The sequence below is a fragment of the Mandrillus leucophaeus genome, unplaced genomic scaffold (assembly GCF_000951045.1).
Source record: "Mandrillus leucophaeus isolate KB7577 unplaced genomic scaffold, Mleu.le_1.0 Scaffold239, whole genome shotgun sequence".
In the NCBI taxonomy this organism is placed as follows: domain Eukaryota; kingdom Metazoa; phylum Chordata; class Mammalia; order Primates; family Cercopithecidae; genus Mandrillus; species Mandrillus leucophaeus.
The window spans coordinates 4,250,961-4,266,247 of record NW_012102465.1 but is presented as its reverse complement, the minus strand read 5'-3'; the positions used below and the strand labels follow the sequence as shown (position 1 = coordinate 4,266,247).

The 15,287-nt window shown below is 34.5% G+C and overlaps 1 protein-coding gene across 3 annotated transcripts in view; it reads right to left on the bottom strand.

Annotated features, from left to right (window-relative positions):
- CSMD3 (CUB and Sushi multiple domains 3) overlaps nucleotides 1-15,287 on the bottom strand; it is a 1,277,440-nt gene that overhangs the window by 33,405 nt on the left and 1,228,748 nt on the right. For all 3 annotated transcript variants that reach the window (XM_011982326.1, XM_011982327.1, XM_011982328.1), the window contains 3 exons: nucleotides 8,582-8,761; nucleotides 6,820-6,993; nucleotides 229-402 (listed from right to left, as the gene is read on the bottom strand). In XM_011982326.1, coding sequence (XP_011837716.1) covers nucleotides 229-402; nucleotides 6,820-6,993; nucleotides 8,582-8,761 — 528 coding nt within the window. The remainder of the gene's footprint in view (nucleotides 1-228; nucleotides 403-6,819; nucleotides 6,994-8,581; nucleotides 8,762-15,287) is intronic.

Sequence of the window (15,287 nt, the reverse complement as noted above, 5' to 3'; positions counted from 1 at the left end):
TGATATATGACAAAATTATTTCAAGTGTTTCTTCTGGAAGTTTAAAGTGCTAAAATTAATGTTGTGTTTTCTACCAATGTTCATTTCCAGTGCCTTCTAATTGCTTCTGTATTTTATACTTGTTTTTATATTTAGCCAACTATAGTTTATAGGATAAAGAAAACCATTAAATGTCACCCCTATTAATTACACAGTTACTGTGTATAATCAGCCTTTAATTAATATTACCTATGCAGTGAGGTGACGAACCACTCCAAGTGCCATCTGCTTGACATATTCTGGTGCTTGATCCCACTAATATGAAAGGAGAATTGCAGCTGAATGAAACTTCTGACTGGTATATAAAACTTTTGCCTTCTCTTTTTCCTTGGGCAGGTATACCAGGGTCACCACAAAACTTTGCTGGAAATGAAAAGAAAGATGCTTATATCAAAGATTTAGTATTCAGCAGAGTACATAGTTTGGAAAAATGGTGACAATTAATTTGCATATTGAACTAAAAAGATACATTATTCATGATAAAGCTATCCCAATGAAAAATTTTATTTTTTAGCTTATGTGTAGATAAACAAATACTGAATTGAAAACTCAGTATGATATTTAAAAATCAGTTTGATTCAGATGTTTTCCACTTAGTAAGCTACCTTAATAAAGACAGAATTTTTGTACTTTTGTTGTTTTGTATTGACCAAAATCGAACCACATATTTGGACTTGTTGGCTGCCGAGTTGGAATATACTCTTGAAAAAGTAGGTGACTCATAGGTATCCCTGTCAAAAAGAACCAACCCATAATGCTCCAGACTGCACGCTACAGACTGCAGTGCCCTTTTACAAGTACATAAAAAGCTCTGGTAATTTGTTTTATTGTACTCTGAATACTCTGAACACTCGAAGCACATATCCCAGAATCTTACTGCCTTCCTCTTCAAAATATTGTCGGTATTTTTTAGCATTTTTTTAAAAGAAAACAAGGCCATCAGAATCTAAATCTATGCCAAACTATGGAATGTCAATGTTCTACAACAAGCACTGAAAAGACCAACTTGATAGACTTTCTAAAAATTTTGATTAGATTATTCCATTCAATAAACATTTATCAATTACTAAAGAAAAACATTATTCTAGGTGGTTTGGGGCACTTGAATATGTCAGTAAACAAATACTGTAGGAAATCTGCTTTTGTAGGGTTTATGCATTTGTGAGGGAAGCAAACAAACAAACATAATTAGCAAGTTTTAAGGAAAGGTAGTAGGTGAAAAAGTGGTAAGTACTATGGGAAAAAAAAAATCATTCAGATGAAAGAGATCAAGAATGTATGTACATGTAGTGGTGTGTGTTAGGAGGTGGGGGAAGATCTTAAATAAAGTGACGAAGGTGTCTCTCACTAAGAAAAGATTTAGGGAAACAAAATACTTAGCCACGCTGAAGTCCTAAGGGACGGCATTCTAGATAGAGTAAACAGCACTGCCAAAGTCCTCTGCCGGGGCATGGCTAGCTTTTTAGAGGAATATAAGGAGGCCTGTGTGGCTAGAGCAGAGTGAGCATGCAGAAGTGTAATGGAGAATGAGAGCAAATGGTTTCAAATGTATCAGACAACCCAGGCAAATGCACCTTTATCAAATGCTTTCAAGGTTTTTATTGTGGCAAAAATAATACATAACATATAAGTTATAAATTTAACCATTTTCAAATGTACTCGGTTTTCAAATGTTCAGATTAAGCACCTGAAAGCTTGTTTCCCTCTGAAGAAAACAAACAGCAACAACCAAATGCTTTTAAGTATAAATGTTGACTTAAGAGGATTATAGGTTGGGTGCCCATAAAATGCATCATCCAAATCGAGAAACTTTTGAGAGTGAAAGGGAATTCTAAACATACAAGAGATCGGCCACGACAATGAGAATAAACTTGGCATGCCCGAGCCATCTAGAACACATGTATACCTTAATTATAGACTACCATAATCTTGGCCTTAAGGTCCAAATAAAACCTTCCCTGAAATTCAAGACTATAGAATAAACTTGGATTTTTAAACCTCCTTTTAGTAGCATTTAAGAGACTACTAGGAGTCTTTTTTAAAACAATTACTTTTTTAAATTACTTTTTTAAAACAATTAAAATGAAAAGTAATCATTAACAACTATTTATGACAAGCCCACAGCCAATATCATACTGAATGGGCAAAAACTGGAAGCATTCCCTTTGAAAACCGGCACAAGACAAGGATGCCCTCTCTCGCCACTCCTATTCAACACAGTATTGGAAGTTCTGTCCAGGGCAATCAGGCTAGAGAAATAAATAAGGGTATTCAAATAGGAAGACAGGAAGTCAAATTGTCTCCATTTGCAGATGACATGATTGTATATTTATAAAACCCCACCATCTCAGCCCAAAATTTCCTTAAGCTGATAAGCAACTTCAGCAAAGTCTCAGGATACAAAATCAATGTGTAAGAATCACAAGCATTCCTATACACCAATGACAGACAAACAGAGAGTGAAATAATGAGTGACCTCCCATTCACAGTTGCTACAAAGAGAATAACATACCTAAGAATAGAACTTACAAGGGATGTGAAGGACCTCTTCAAGGAGAACTGCAAACCACTGCTTAAGGAAATCACAGAGGACACAAATAAATGGAAAAACATTTCATGCTCAGGGATAAGAAGAATCGATATTGTAAAAATGGCCATACTGCCCAGTGTAATTTATAGATTCAATGCTATCCCCATCAAGCTACCACTGACTTTCTTCAAAGAATTGGAAAAACTACTTTAAACTTCATATGAAATTTAAAAAGAGCCTGCATAGTCAAGAGAATCCAAAGCAAAAAGAACAAAGCTGGAGGCATCACGTTACCTCACTTCAAACTATACTACAAGGCTACAGTAACCAAAACAGCATGGTACTGGTACCAAAACAGATATATAGACCAATAGAACAGAACAGAGGCCTCAGAAATAACACCACACATCTACAACCATCTTATCTTTGACAAAACTGACAAAAACAAGCAGTAGGGAAAGGATTCCCTATTTAACAAATGGTGTAGGGAAAACTGGTGAGCCATATGCAGGAAACTGAAACTGGACCCCTTCCTTAAACCTTATACAAAAATTAATTTGAGATATATTAAAGACTTAAATGTAAGACCTAAAACCATAAAAATCCTACAAGAAAACCTAGGCAATACAATTCAGGACAGAGGCATGGTGCAAAGACTTCATGTCTAAAACACCAAAAGCAATGGAAACAAAAGCCAAATTTGACAAATGGAATCTAATTAAACCACAGAGCTTCTGAACAACAAAAGAAACTGTCATCAGAGTGAACAGACAATGTAGAGAATGGGAGAAAATGTTTGCAATCTATTCATATGACAAAGGGTTAATATCCAGAATCTACAAAGAACTTAAACAAATTAACAAGAAAAAAAAAAACCCTTAAAAAAGTAGACAAAGGATATGAACAGCTACTTTTCAAAATAAGACATTTATGCAGCCAACAAACATACAGAAAAAAGCTCATTATCACTGGTCATTAGAGAAATGCAAATCAAAACCACAATGAGATATCATCTCACACCAGTTAGAATGGCGATCATTAAAAAGTCAGGAAACGACAGATGCTGGAGAGGATGTGGAGAAACAGGAATGCTTTTACACTGTTGGTGGGAATGTAAATTCGTTCAACCACTGTGGAAGACAGTGTGGTGATTCCTCAAGCATCTAGAACTAGAAATACCATTTGACGGCTGGGTGCGGTGGCTCACACCTGTAGTCCCAGCACTTTGGGAGGACGAGGTGGGCAGATCACAAGGTCAGGAGATTGAGACCATCCTGGCTAACACAGTGAAACCCTATCTCTACTAAAAATACAAAAATTTTAGCCTGGCATGGTGGTAGGTGCCTGTAATCCCAGCTACTTGGCAGGCTGAGTCAGGAGAATGGCCTGAACCTGGGAGGCAGAGCTTGAAATGAGCCAAGATCGTGCCACTGTACTCCAGCCTGGGGTACAGAGTGAGACTCCGTCTCAAAAAAAAGACTTGACTTAGCAATCCCATTACTGGGTATATAGCTAAACATTATAAAGCATTCTACTATAAAGACACAGGCACACGTATGTTTATTATGGCACTATTCACAACAGCAAAGACTTGGAACCAATCCAGATGTCTATCAGTGATAGACTGGATAAAGAAAATGTGGCAAATATACACCATGGAATACTATGCAGTCATAAAAAAGGATGCATTCATGTCCTTTGCAGGGACATGGATAAAGTTGGAAACCATCATTCTCAGCAAATTAACACAAGAACACAAAACCAAACAACACATGTTCTCATTCATAAGTGGGAGTTGAAGAATGAGAACACATAGACCCAGGGAAGTAAACATCACACACCGGGGCCTGTTGGAGGTTCAGGGTCTGGGAAGGCACAGCATTAGGAGAAATACCTAATGTATGTGATGGGTTGATGGGTGCAGCAAACCGCCATGGCACATGTATACCTAGGTAACAAAACTGCACGTTCTGCAATTGTAACCCAGAACTTAAAGTATAAAGAAAAGAAAAAAATCTTTGTAGGCACCACACAGAAAGCATCCCTTTACTTAGGCCCAGAATAGCATAGTTTCTCTCATCCTGAATTCTAGGTTTCTCATTTATATACATTTATTGGTAATTTACATTCATGTGTGCATGTGTGTATTTGTGTGTATGGCATATATGTATGTGTGTATATGTATATATAGGCACTATTATTTTTATTTCATTGCTAAAAAGAATGCTGATAACAATATTCTTGAACATATCTCCTCATGCACATGTATGAACATTCCAGTAGGGCATACATTTAAAAACAAAATTTCTTGGCAATAGACTCTGCAAGTCTTTAACTTTACTAAATAATAGCAACTAGTTTTGCAAATGGCTGTGTCAATTTACACACCCATCATGAGTCTATAGAGGTTTATGAATTGTTCCATATCCTCACTAATATTTGATATTGTGTAATATTTTTTTCAGTCTCCTGAGAGGAAATAGCTGTCCAGGTATTTTGACCATTTTTGTTGTATTGCCTTGATATACATTCTAAATATTGTCATTGTTTTCACACATATTGATTACATTGTACAAGTCTGTGATTGGTCTCTGATAATGAGAAATTTTCATATTTTAACATATCTGATTTTTTTCACTTTTTCATTTGTGGGTTATACCATTTGCATCTTGCTTAAGAAATTCCTTCTAAACCTGAGGTCATTTAGACAGATTCTAAATGTTTAAAACTTTTGTATTTAAATCTCTGATAAATCTGGCACTGATTTATTTGTTGTGGGTGTGTGTATGTGTGTGAACTAATTGCCTTACAGAATCAATTAAAATGTCTATTCTTTCCCTACTGACTTGTTCTATAATATATCACATATGTATAAATGGTTCTGTGTTCTCTACTCTATAACATTGTTTTGCTTTCTATACCCACATCAATACCATACTGTTTTAATTACTATAGCAATATAGTTTTTATATCTGCCAAGGACTATGCTATATTCCAGGGCCACAGCAGCGAATAAAACAACAACAACAAAAAAAAATTCTCTGCTTTCAGGGAGTATAAATTTGAGTAGAGGACATAGTTCAAATAAACAAGGTAAATAAAATGTATAGTATGTCTTAAGAAAAAATAAGAAGTGAAAGGGGAGTGTTAAGGAGAATAAATAAAGCCTGGAAGGGAAGTGTTATATGTCAGTGATGAAATTCAAATAAGGGCACCAGAGAAGGCAATACTGAAAAGAGAAATTTTTAGTAAAAAGCTGAAGGAATAAAAGGAAATTTTCAGGTAAAGTGAATAGTGAACATAAAAGCCCTCTTGTAAAAGCATAGCTGAGGGCTCAAAGAAAAGTAAGAAGGCCTGGGTTTCTGGAGCAGAGTGGATGAGGGGGTGAGTAGTAAGATATGATGAAATCAAAGGAATACAAGAAAAAAGTCCTATGAGCATATAGGGGATTTAGTTTCCAATTTGAATGAAGTGAGAAAACCCTGGAGGGTCCTAAGCAACTTAGACGGTTAGCTCTGCATAATGTCAAAGCCATGAGACAGGTAGAATCTTCCTCTATCCTGTGCTGGGAAGGAAAAAAGGACCAGGAACAGGATAATACTAGACAACTCTCTGAATGACTATACTGTCCAGATAATGTTCTACAATCATTTATGTAAAACTGCAAGAGGAGTTTGTTTTGTTTTGTATTCTTCCAAATTAATCTTGAAGTAACACTTGCTAGGTATATAGTATACAGCAACCTCTGTTAAAAAAAAAAAAAAAAAGAAAAAGGCAAACAAACAAAACCCCCTTTATCTCTATGTTTACCCTGGTAATTTTAGATGTATAATCCCAATCATTGTCAGACAAATGCCATCATAAGAACTTTATTTGAACAAATATGTAGAAGTGACATGGATTTATTGCCAAAAAAGATTTGGGAACAAATTTCAGGGTATTCGGCTAAGACAAAAAGGACGTAAATAAAAATAATTTTCAAGCAGTAGAATAAATTTTAGGCTGTCTCTAATTTGAGAAATAATTTTGAAAAATAAGAGAAGTCTATAAACAAAACCTTTTAGTGTAAAATTTTGAATCAGAGAAGGAGAAACAATGGTTTAATTACATGAAAAGTAGCTACATTGGTAGTAAATAGTGATTTTTCTTTGAACCCTGATTAGGCATTGAAGGAAGCTTAACAATCTCATATTTGCGCTAGAAAAATTTGAAAAATTTAAGTAACAGTTGTCACTTGAAATCGTACTTACGTAAGCACTGCGGTACTTCACCACTCCAGGTACCGTTCCCTACACAGGTCAAAACAGCAGGGAAGGAGAGCTCATAGCCTGGAGAACAGATGTAGCTAATACTAAAGCCCCAGTCGAAATTTGTTCCTTCCAGCCTTCCATTAGAGATCTGGGGAGGAGTTGGGCACGTAACAGCTGCAATTACATTAAAAGTAATTAGACACAGCTGTTGAAATATCCTGAGTGTTAAAGATATAAATAAATATCATTAGAAGAAGCATATGTGCTAATTTAACCTTTGTGAGGACAATACGTTGTGACATGTTTTATTCTCCCAGTAGTATTCCTGAGACATCCCTGGAATTAATCCCTGTAGGATGTAACTTTTTCTTGGCAACATAATGGCTATCGGTTGTCGGAGATTCTTACAAAATAGCAAGCTGTTTGACATCTCAGAGAAGGCAAACAGAGACTGACCTTCAATCTAGTATACTGTAAGTGATAAATTATTGGTTTTATATAAAATTATTTTCCAATGACCTTTAGACAGACAAGACTTGGGTTATTTGGCTATATATAGTATCAGCATCTTAACCATGGAATTTGAAGTAGTTCTGTGACATTTTTGAAAATGCAGGTTGTATATCTTATTATAATATTCCAAGTTAGTTCCCTTAATCACTTAGATTCATATGTTACACCTTATTATTACAGGGATTATAAACGCATTTTTAATTTTTTTTAAATGTATTTTGTTTAAATTGTTTTAAGTTATCTTTAAACAAAGACAGGTTGGATAAGATAGAGATGCAAGGATAAGGAAGGGTATCAACTTCAAAATCTAAATATTAGGAATGACTGTATTATGAGGACTAAAAACATATATGAATAACTTTTTACAGTTGAGTAATATCTAATTCATATCAGTATGAATTAATAAGTGTATAGAATAACATCTAAAATATAAAATGTCTGTTCATATATTTTCATATACTGTGTATTTACGGTAATCTGATACAGAAACTTAACAATCAATGAGGAAAGACAAACACATTGAAATTATTAATTTTGTTAGATTATAGGTCAGTAAGATATTAAACTATTAATTCACAAACATTTAAATAGAAATCTAAATGAAAAATCTTAATTATTAAAAATCTAATTATTATAAAACAATAAGTTGTCTGACATTGCATGTACAGTATTCTATAAGTAATCATAAAAATTGGCCAAAATATTTATAAAAATATTTCCAGTGGAAAAACAAGCAGCATAACGTAGCAAATTTATGCCTGTATTGACTAACAGATTAATTCTAGATTGTATTATATGAAAAAACAAGTTTTCCCATTATTTAAGAAAAAGTACAGTTCTATAATTCAGGCTGGCTGTTCTCGAATTATGGAAAGTATTTTTCCCCATCCTTGAATAACTTGACCCAAGTGGATCAGCAAATTACAGTTACAATTCATCAAGGTTATATTCTTTTGAAAATATTCATCAATTAATATAAGTAACAGTGGTGAATATGGACATAATATTTTACTTCTTTTGGTCATTAAAGCTTATTGTCATTACTCACAATAAGATATAATGTTTTAGTCAAAATATTTTAAATTCTATATATTAAAATAATGTTTTTAAAAAACAGTCATTTTTAGTACTAGAAAAATAAATGCAATCTTGAACTAAAAAAAATTAAGTATACTTTAAATTTGTATATAAAAATAGGAAAATATGTACTGGTTACCATTTTTAAATGTTGAAGAAATCATTATCATACCTCTGCAAGTTGGCATTACTCCACTCCATGTGCCATTAATTGTACAAGTCCTGATTCTGGAGCCATTCAGTTCCATCGTGTAGCCTGGCTGGCACATGTAAGAAACATTTTGTCCAACCACATAATCATCTCCATATCTCAGTCCATTGGCTGGTATACCTGGGTCTCCACAACTGATTACTGTCAGTATTGGATTAGAAGAGCAGATGGTTAATGTGGCATGTATTTAATGGAAAGGAGTAGTAAGCATATGGCATACTTAATATATAAGCAGGAAAATTAGTTATCATGCTCATTTTAAATCGTAAAACATCAGCATATTTAAACCACATACTGGCAACTACTGATTATGATCAGGTATGCTTATTAGAGATTCTACACATATGGTTCAGAAACTGTCATTTAGCCCCTGAAAAGGCTAGGTTAATATGTCATTATGTTGTAGTGAATTTGATGCAGTAACCTCTTCTAACCTTCACTATAAGACCACACAGAAAATAATCTGCAGACTCAGATTTCTAACATAATACATGAAATCCATATTCCTATATATGGCTACTGAAATATCTAATTTATCAGGCATGCTGGATGGAGAGCATATGTTCTGCAGTGTCACTCAGAAAGACAACCCCCAGGAAATTGCAACCTTCACTCTGGAATGTGCTTGTTATAAGAAATGCAGATGTATGAGGGACCATCCCATCCAAGTCCTTGACCAATACGTGATGGTGCTTCTAGGCCCAAATAGGGACTGTCACTGCTCTGTTCTGCCCCAAGACTCCATTAATATATCCAACTCTGACCATCCCACGTTTGCATTCAATCCCTAAAAGGAGGTAGGACAACAGTGTAATGTGAACTTCTCTTTACTGGTGATACAATGGATGAGCTAGGTGGGGGTGTCACATTTTCCAGAGCAGGAATGGAAATGGGGAGGCCATGCAGGGCCAGGGGCACCAGGTTGTTGGAAGTAAAAGGTCTAGACCCATCCCAAGGACACAAGAAAGAAGGCAACAAGGCAGACTGCACATGAACAGAAGCTCCAAGCCCTCAGCATATGCTCCACTGTTCCAGTGGACTTCAATTACAAAACGTTGATTTGAAGATAAAATTATTAAGAATTTTGAGATGGTTATCACAGAGCATTAAACTATAAGCAGAAGACTCTTCTGAGCATGAGGTTCTATGAATTGCGCTGGTCTCATGCCCGTGAGTGTGAGTACATATATAATATTATCATTTCTTTATAATGCCACCCAAAATGTTTCAGAAAGATTTGAGACAGTTTAGAAACACAAATAACCATTTTATTAAAAATGTGTTTTGTTTAAATACAAACATAAGATTCAAACATAACAAAGATTATGTATGTCACACAAGTGCTAACTGTTTTGAGGCACAGGATTTAAGCATAATTTGGGCAGCAAATTGGCTAAAAACTTTCTGGCAGCTAAGAAAACAAGAAGTACAAGTTACACTTTATTTTCTGGAGATAAAAAACTGTAGTATACTTATATGCCTTTTAGTCTGCTAAATCTTTTGGTTCATAAAAGGGTAATTTCTCCAGGTAAATCTGGGTTATTCTCTCTCTCTCTCTCTCTCCTCTCTCTCTCTCTCTCTCTCTCTCTCGCTCTCGCTCTCTCTCTCTCTGTCTACTCCTTTTTCTCTCTTTTTAAAATTCACTTTTCCCAATATTTTGGAGATCCAGGATTAAAGACTAAGAATGAATTAAGGCATGGAAAACCTTAATAACGCCTTAGTTACATAGTATTTATTATGTTACCACTAAGAGTTATTAATGTCAAGATTCCTTTTATATTCTATTCTGTTGATTCTGAGAAGTTTTAAGATTATGAAAATGGCATTTAAATTAAAGAGCATTGTTCAGAGCACTCAACTTCATAACTTTTGGAGCCCTTAAGATAGTCTGATGAAATTAAACTCTTTGAGTGTTTCTTTCATCAAATAGAGAAACAGTATAATCAAACTCAATCATAATAGAGTTTTATATTCAGGACTGCTTTCTTTGCTATGATTATTAGGGAGTAAAAAGATTTTTTTTTTAATGATACAACTGAGTTGGACAGAAAATCAAATAATCCTACTCATTTACTGACAATATATTATCTCTTTTTACAGTTTAAAAATTTACAAAAATGTAAAAATAAGTATAAGCCTTCAATATATTATATTATTTTATATTTATAACCAAGATTTTTAATTAGGAAGAGGAAATTAAAGAGAGCACCTATAAAGTGTTGTTGTTTTCTGGGCAGTGCTTTCCAGATTGCATTAGAATCTTGGCAAGGAGAAACAGCCAGCCTGGTCATAGGGCACATGAGCTGAGATGCAGCCACCAAAAGAGAGGACAGACCGTTTATTTTACAGATGCACGAAGAAAGAGTTCTGCACATCATGGCAGCCCCATGAATGAAATGCCTGACAACAAAAGCTTTAGAAGGGTTTGTTTGGTGACTTTCTATTGAAGCAAAGGCTAGTCAAAGGGGCAGTTTCCAAGAGCAACAGTCTTTGTAAACAGCACCTGCTCTGCAAGTCAATTCATTCACTACCAGCTTGTTTTCAGCAACAACCAAAAAAAGGCTTTTGGTTTTTTCAGGAAAAAACCTTAGAATAGTAACTCTTTAGGCCTTCACCCTAAAATTCAGAGATATCGTCGCATGATAACAAATTCAGAGATACCATTGCATGATAAGAAGATCATCAACCTTCCTAAACACACATCTCTCTCACACAAACACGCCAATAAACTCCATAAAGGCAGATATTTTGACTCTTGTATGCTGTTTTCTTAAGAGTCTCATCTAGTGTGTGATTCATCATAAGAGATTAAATATCTGTTTGAAGGATAAATAAATGAATGAGTATGTAAAGGAATCGTTAAGTTGTCAGCTCAAATTCTCAAAAACACATAAATTATTTGAAAGGTCTGAATTTGTTTTGTGGGAGGTTTCTCTTTGGCCTATATGTAATTGATGCCCATCTGGCATCATTTATGATAAATCCAAGTAAATAACCTCTATGCTACAAATAAAACATAATTGTGGTAATTCTAGTTAATCTATGCCGCTTTAAAACTACTTTCTCTTTTAACTTCTTATACAAGCATTATAAATGTGCATTTTAAAATCAAATGAAATCACATTACTTTTTTCACAGAATTCAGTTTTTCATTCAATATCTAATGGATATTTTTGCATGTAACGATTAATATACATAGACAAGCATACTATTTTAATGGCATATTAATCCCATGCAATATAATTTATGCAACCAAATCCCTATGGACTGGAGTTTGAGTTATTCTATTGTTTTTCTATTACAGACAATGGAGCAATGAACATGCTTGCTTGAGCATCATTACACATGTATGTGCTCTGCCAGATTTCTAGCTTCAAGACCAGAACAGTGTTCTACTGTAGCAAAATGAAGTTCCAGAAAGATGGCTAAACCATTCCTCTCATAATGCTTTTGATTTTACATAATCTCCATATTCAAAAGTTGGTTTCTTCTTTGGATCTCAAAAGGTGGGGTTTCTCTACCTTAAGCTTGAACCTATTGACAATTTCAGTCAAATAATTCTTGGTTGTGAGGGGCTGCTCTGTGCATTGTAGAATGTTCTGCGATATATCTCTGGCGTCTACCTGCTAGATACAAAAGCACCCCCTCCCCCTGCACTGTGACCATCAAAAAGTATCTTCAAACATTTCCGAATGTCCCCTGGGAAGCAAAATCCTCTCCAGTTGAGAACCGCTGCACTGAGGAATAGCTCACACTCCTTGAAGAGATTTAGATTATTTTTTATCTTCACTTCACTCAGTTTTATGCTGGAATATCCCCAGCCCTCTCTTGTGTAAGACTAACCCCATCTTCCTGACCTGTCCTCTATTGGAAAAACATCTTTGAGAATTTTCAGATTTGTGACAAAAATTCACTCAGGGGCATTTCTATAGTGGTTATTTGGAAAAAGAAGACTTAGATTCATTTATCACCTGGACCTGATTAAATATGGTGTCTTTAGCCCAAAGGAACAAGACTTCCCAGATGCAGGGTGCTGGGCATCGGTAATTTTGGAAGCAGAAGTCCAGTCAGTTTCTAAAAATATCATCCAAGAAAATGAATAAGAGCATGTCTTTTTAGACCAGAAAGCTAATTCTTACTCTACTTGGCAAGCCCTGCCCCAGCACTGTTTGTGTCTCTTTCCCAAAACACCATATGCACTCTGTATATGATGGGCTTTAGGTAACAGAGGTGGTACTGCCTGTTAGACATTGAAAGTTAAGGATCCTCTTATAATTAATATCCCAAAGCATTTCGTACTGACAAAAAAAAAATGTATTTTTGAAAGAGTAATTACATGGACTTACTATATCTTCTGTGTCTGAACATCATAGAAAATAACTTCACTACATTTTTAATCAAGGTATTGATTTGAGCTATCTGGTATTATGGCATATATGTTTTCCTTCTAGTTTGGTTTAGTTCTGTGCATGTTTCTTCACATTTATAATTCCTCTGTCAAAGTGTGCATAACATTTGAATGCATGATCTTGATTTCAAGATACAATATTTTACCCACCCAGGAGGCAACTAGTTATTCTGAGGAAACTTCTCCTTCCACCACTGGTAGTGGGCTTAATGAGGGCATGTCTGGAATTACAAACAATGAGTGTTGAGAAAAGGGAAAAGATTTTGCTTGTGAGGCATACTTTTAGAGACAGATTAATTAGACTTGCAATTTCCCAACTCACGTATAGTCTGAAGCCAGTTGAATAACAGCAGGTAGAATTTAGATGAGTAAAAGTTTATGCTTTTAACAACAACATCTCTACTATGGCCAAGCATAGGGGATTGGAGACTTTATCATTATTATTAAATCATATATATTCCAAAAATGTTTATAAAATCATTGAAATGAACAAGGAAAATCACAGCTGACACATTACCACATTTAATTGAACTCGAATTTCTAAAAAACAGAGGGGTGTGTGTGTGTGTGTGTGTGTGTGTGTGTGTGTGTGTGTGTGTGTTACTGCTGGACAGTCAAGCAAATGAAAAGGTACAGTTGCAAATAACTCCAGTGGGAAATTCTCAAAGGTCAAAAATGCTTGGAATGCCAACGTTACCTCACTGGTCTGTGAAATATTAGGGAACAGATACCTTACCGACTGAACTATGTCTTCTCAGTTCCTGGCAAAGTGACCAATGATAGTAAGTTTTGTTTAAATTATTTTTTATTAACTGAATCTATAAAAAATCCAATTCCATTATATACTAACAATTATCTTTCTACTTTATTTTTAAAGGTATTTTAGAAAAGCAATTGCTCTAATATAAGTTAAAGATTTTTGAAAAGCTAAAAATTGGATTATTCCTCTGATTTTTCATTACTCAGGAGGAACTAATTGCCCAAGGATAACTAGCCAAGGTAAAAACAATCAAAAACCTCTTAAAGTGACCAAAATCTTATGATCAAAAAGTAAAAAGAAATCCAAATAAAATTGAAGTCTTTATATTTTGTTTTCACCACATAGTTTAACTATATTTTAAAGGCATTATTAATTTTCTCAAGGGCCTCTATTTATTCTTTCATGCTCAAATCACCCTACATTGAAACATTTATCATATAATCAGTCTTGCTGATTTTCTGTCTTTGAACCGATATTGTCATAAAGCTAGTAGATCCTCTTTGTCAGTGATTATGTATGAGATTCAACGAGCACTCTTGCTCACTTGCTTTGACTCATCACATTAAAATATCTCATCTCTTGTGAGATCTGCAGACTTGTTTATTGACTTATATTACATTTGCTTTGTATATCTGACAAAAATATCATTGATAATAAAGAAGAAACTGTAATGTTAAACTGGAAGTATTGCTTAACAAAAACAAATTTTATAAATGGTCGTTTCATTAAGAAATGATGTAATTTTGCAAAATCCAAATTGGTAAATGCAGAGAAAACAGAAATTAGAAATTTTTTAGAGAAATTGGTCATAAATTAATGAGACATTTTCATATGCCTTATTACCAATGTTCTATTTATTACAGTATGTCATATACATTTGACCATTGTAGTAAAGACAGAATAAAGTAAGAAAACTAAATGGAGAAAAATACAGAAGAAGAGATAAAAGTATACTCAAGAACATGGATTCTTGAGTGAAACAGACTTGGGTTTAAATCTTAGATTCTACAGTTACTAGCTGTGTTCCCATGGAAAAGTAAGTTGTTTCCTCTCTAAGGAACCATTTATTTGAATGTGAAATAAATAGGTAATAGTATATATCTCATAGATTTGTTGTAATAATGCAGATAATTATGTAAATCAGCAGAAATATGAACAAATGGTAAGCACTCAATAACAGATATTATTATTTATGAGAAGAAATAAAACAATTAGCATAAAAGGAATAAAGGCTTTGCTTCTTTAGTGCTATGGTTTTAATGTGTCCTCAAAATTCATGTGCTAATTTAACCCCCAATTCAATAGTATTAAAAGGTAGGGACTTTAGGAAGTTATTAAGTCATGAGGGCCCTCTCCTCACGAATAAGGTTAGTGCCTTCTGAAAGTGTGGGAGGGCGTTATTAATAGCTAGGCCCCTTTGTGCTCTTTTACCTTCTGCCAGTCAGGGCATAACATGCACCCCTTTTATCATGTGAGGACACGGCAACAAGGTGCCATCT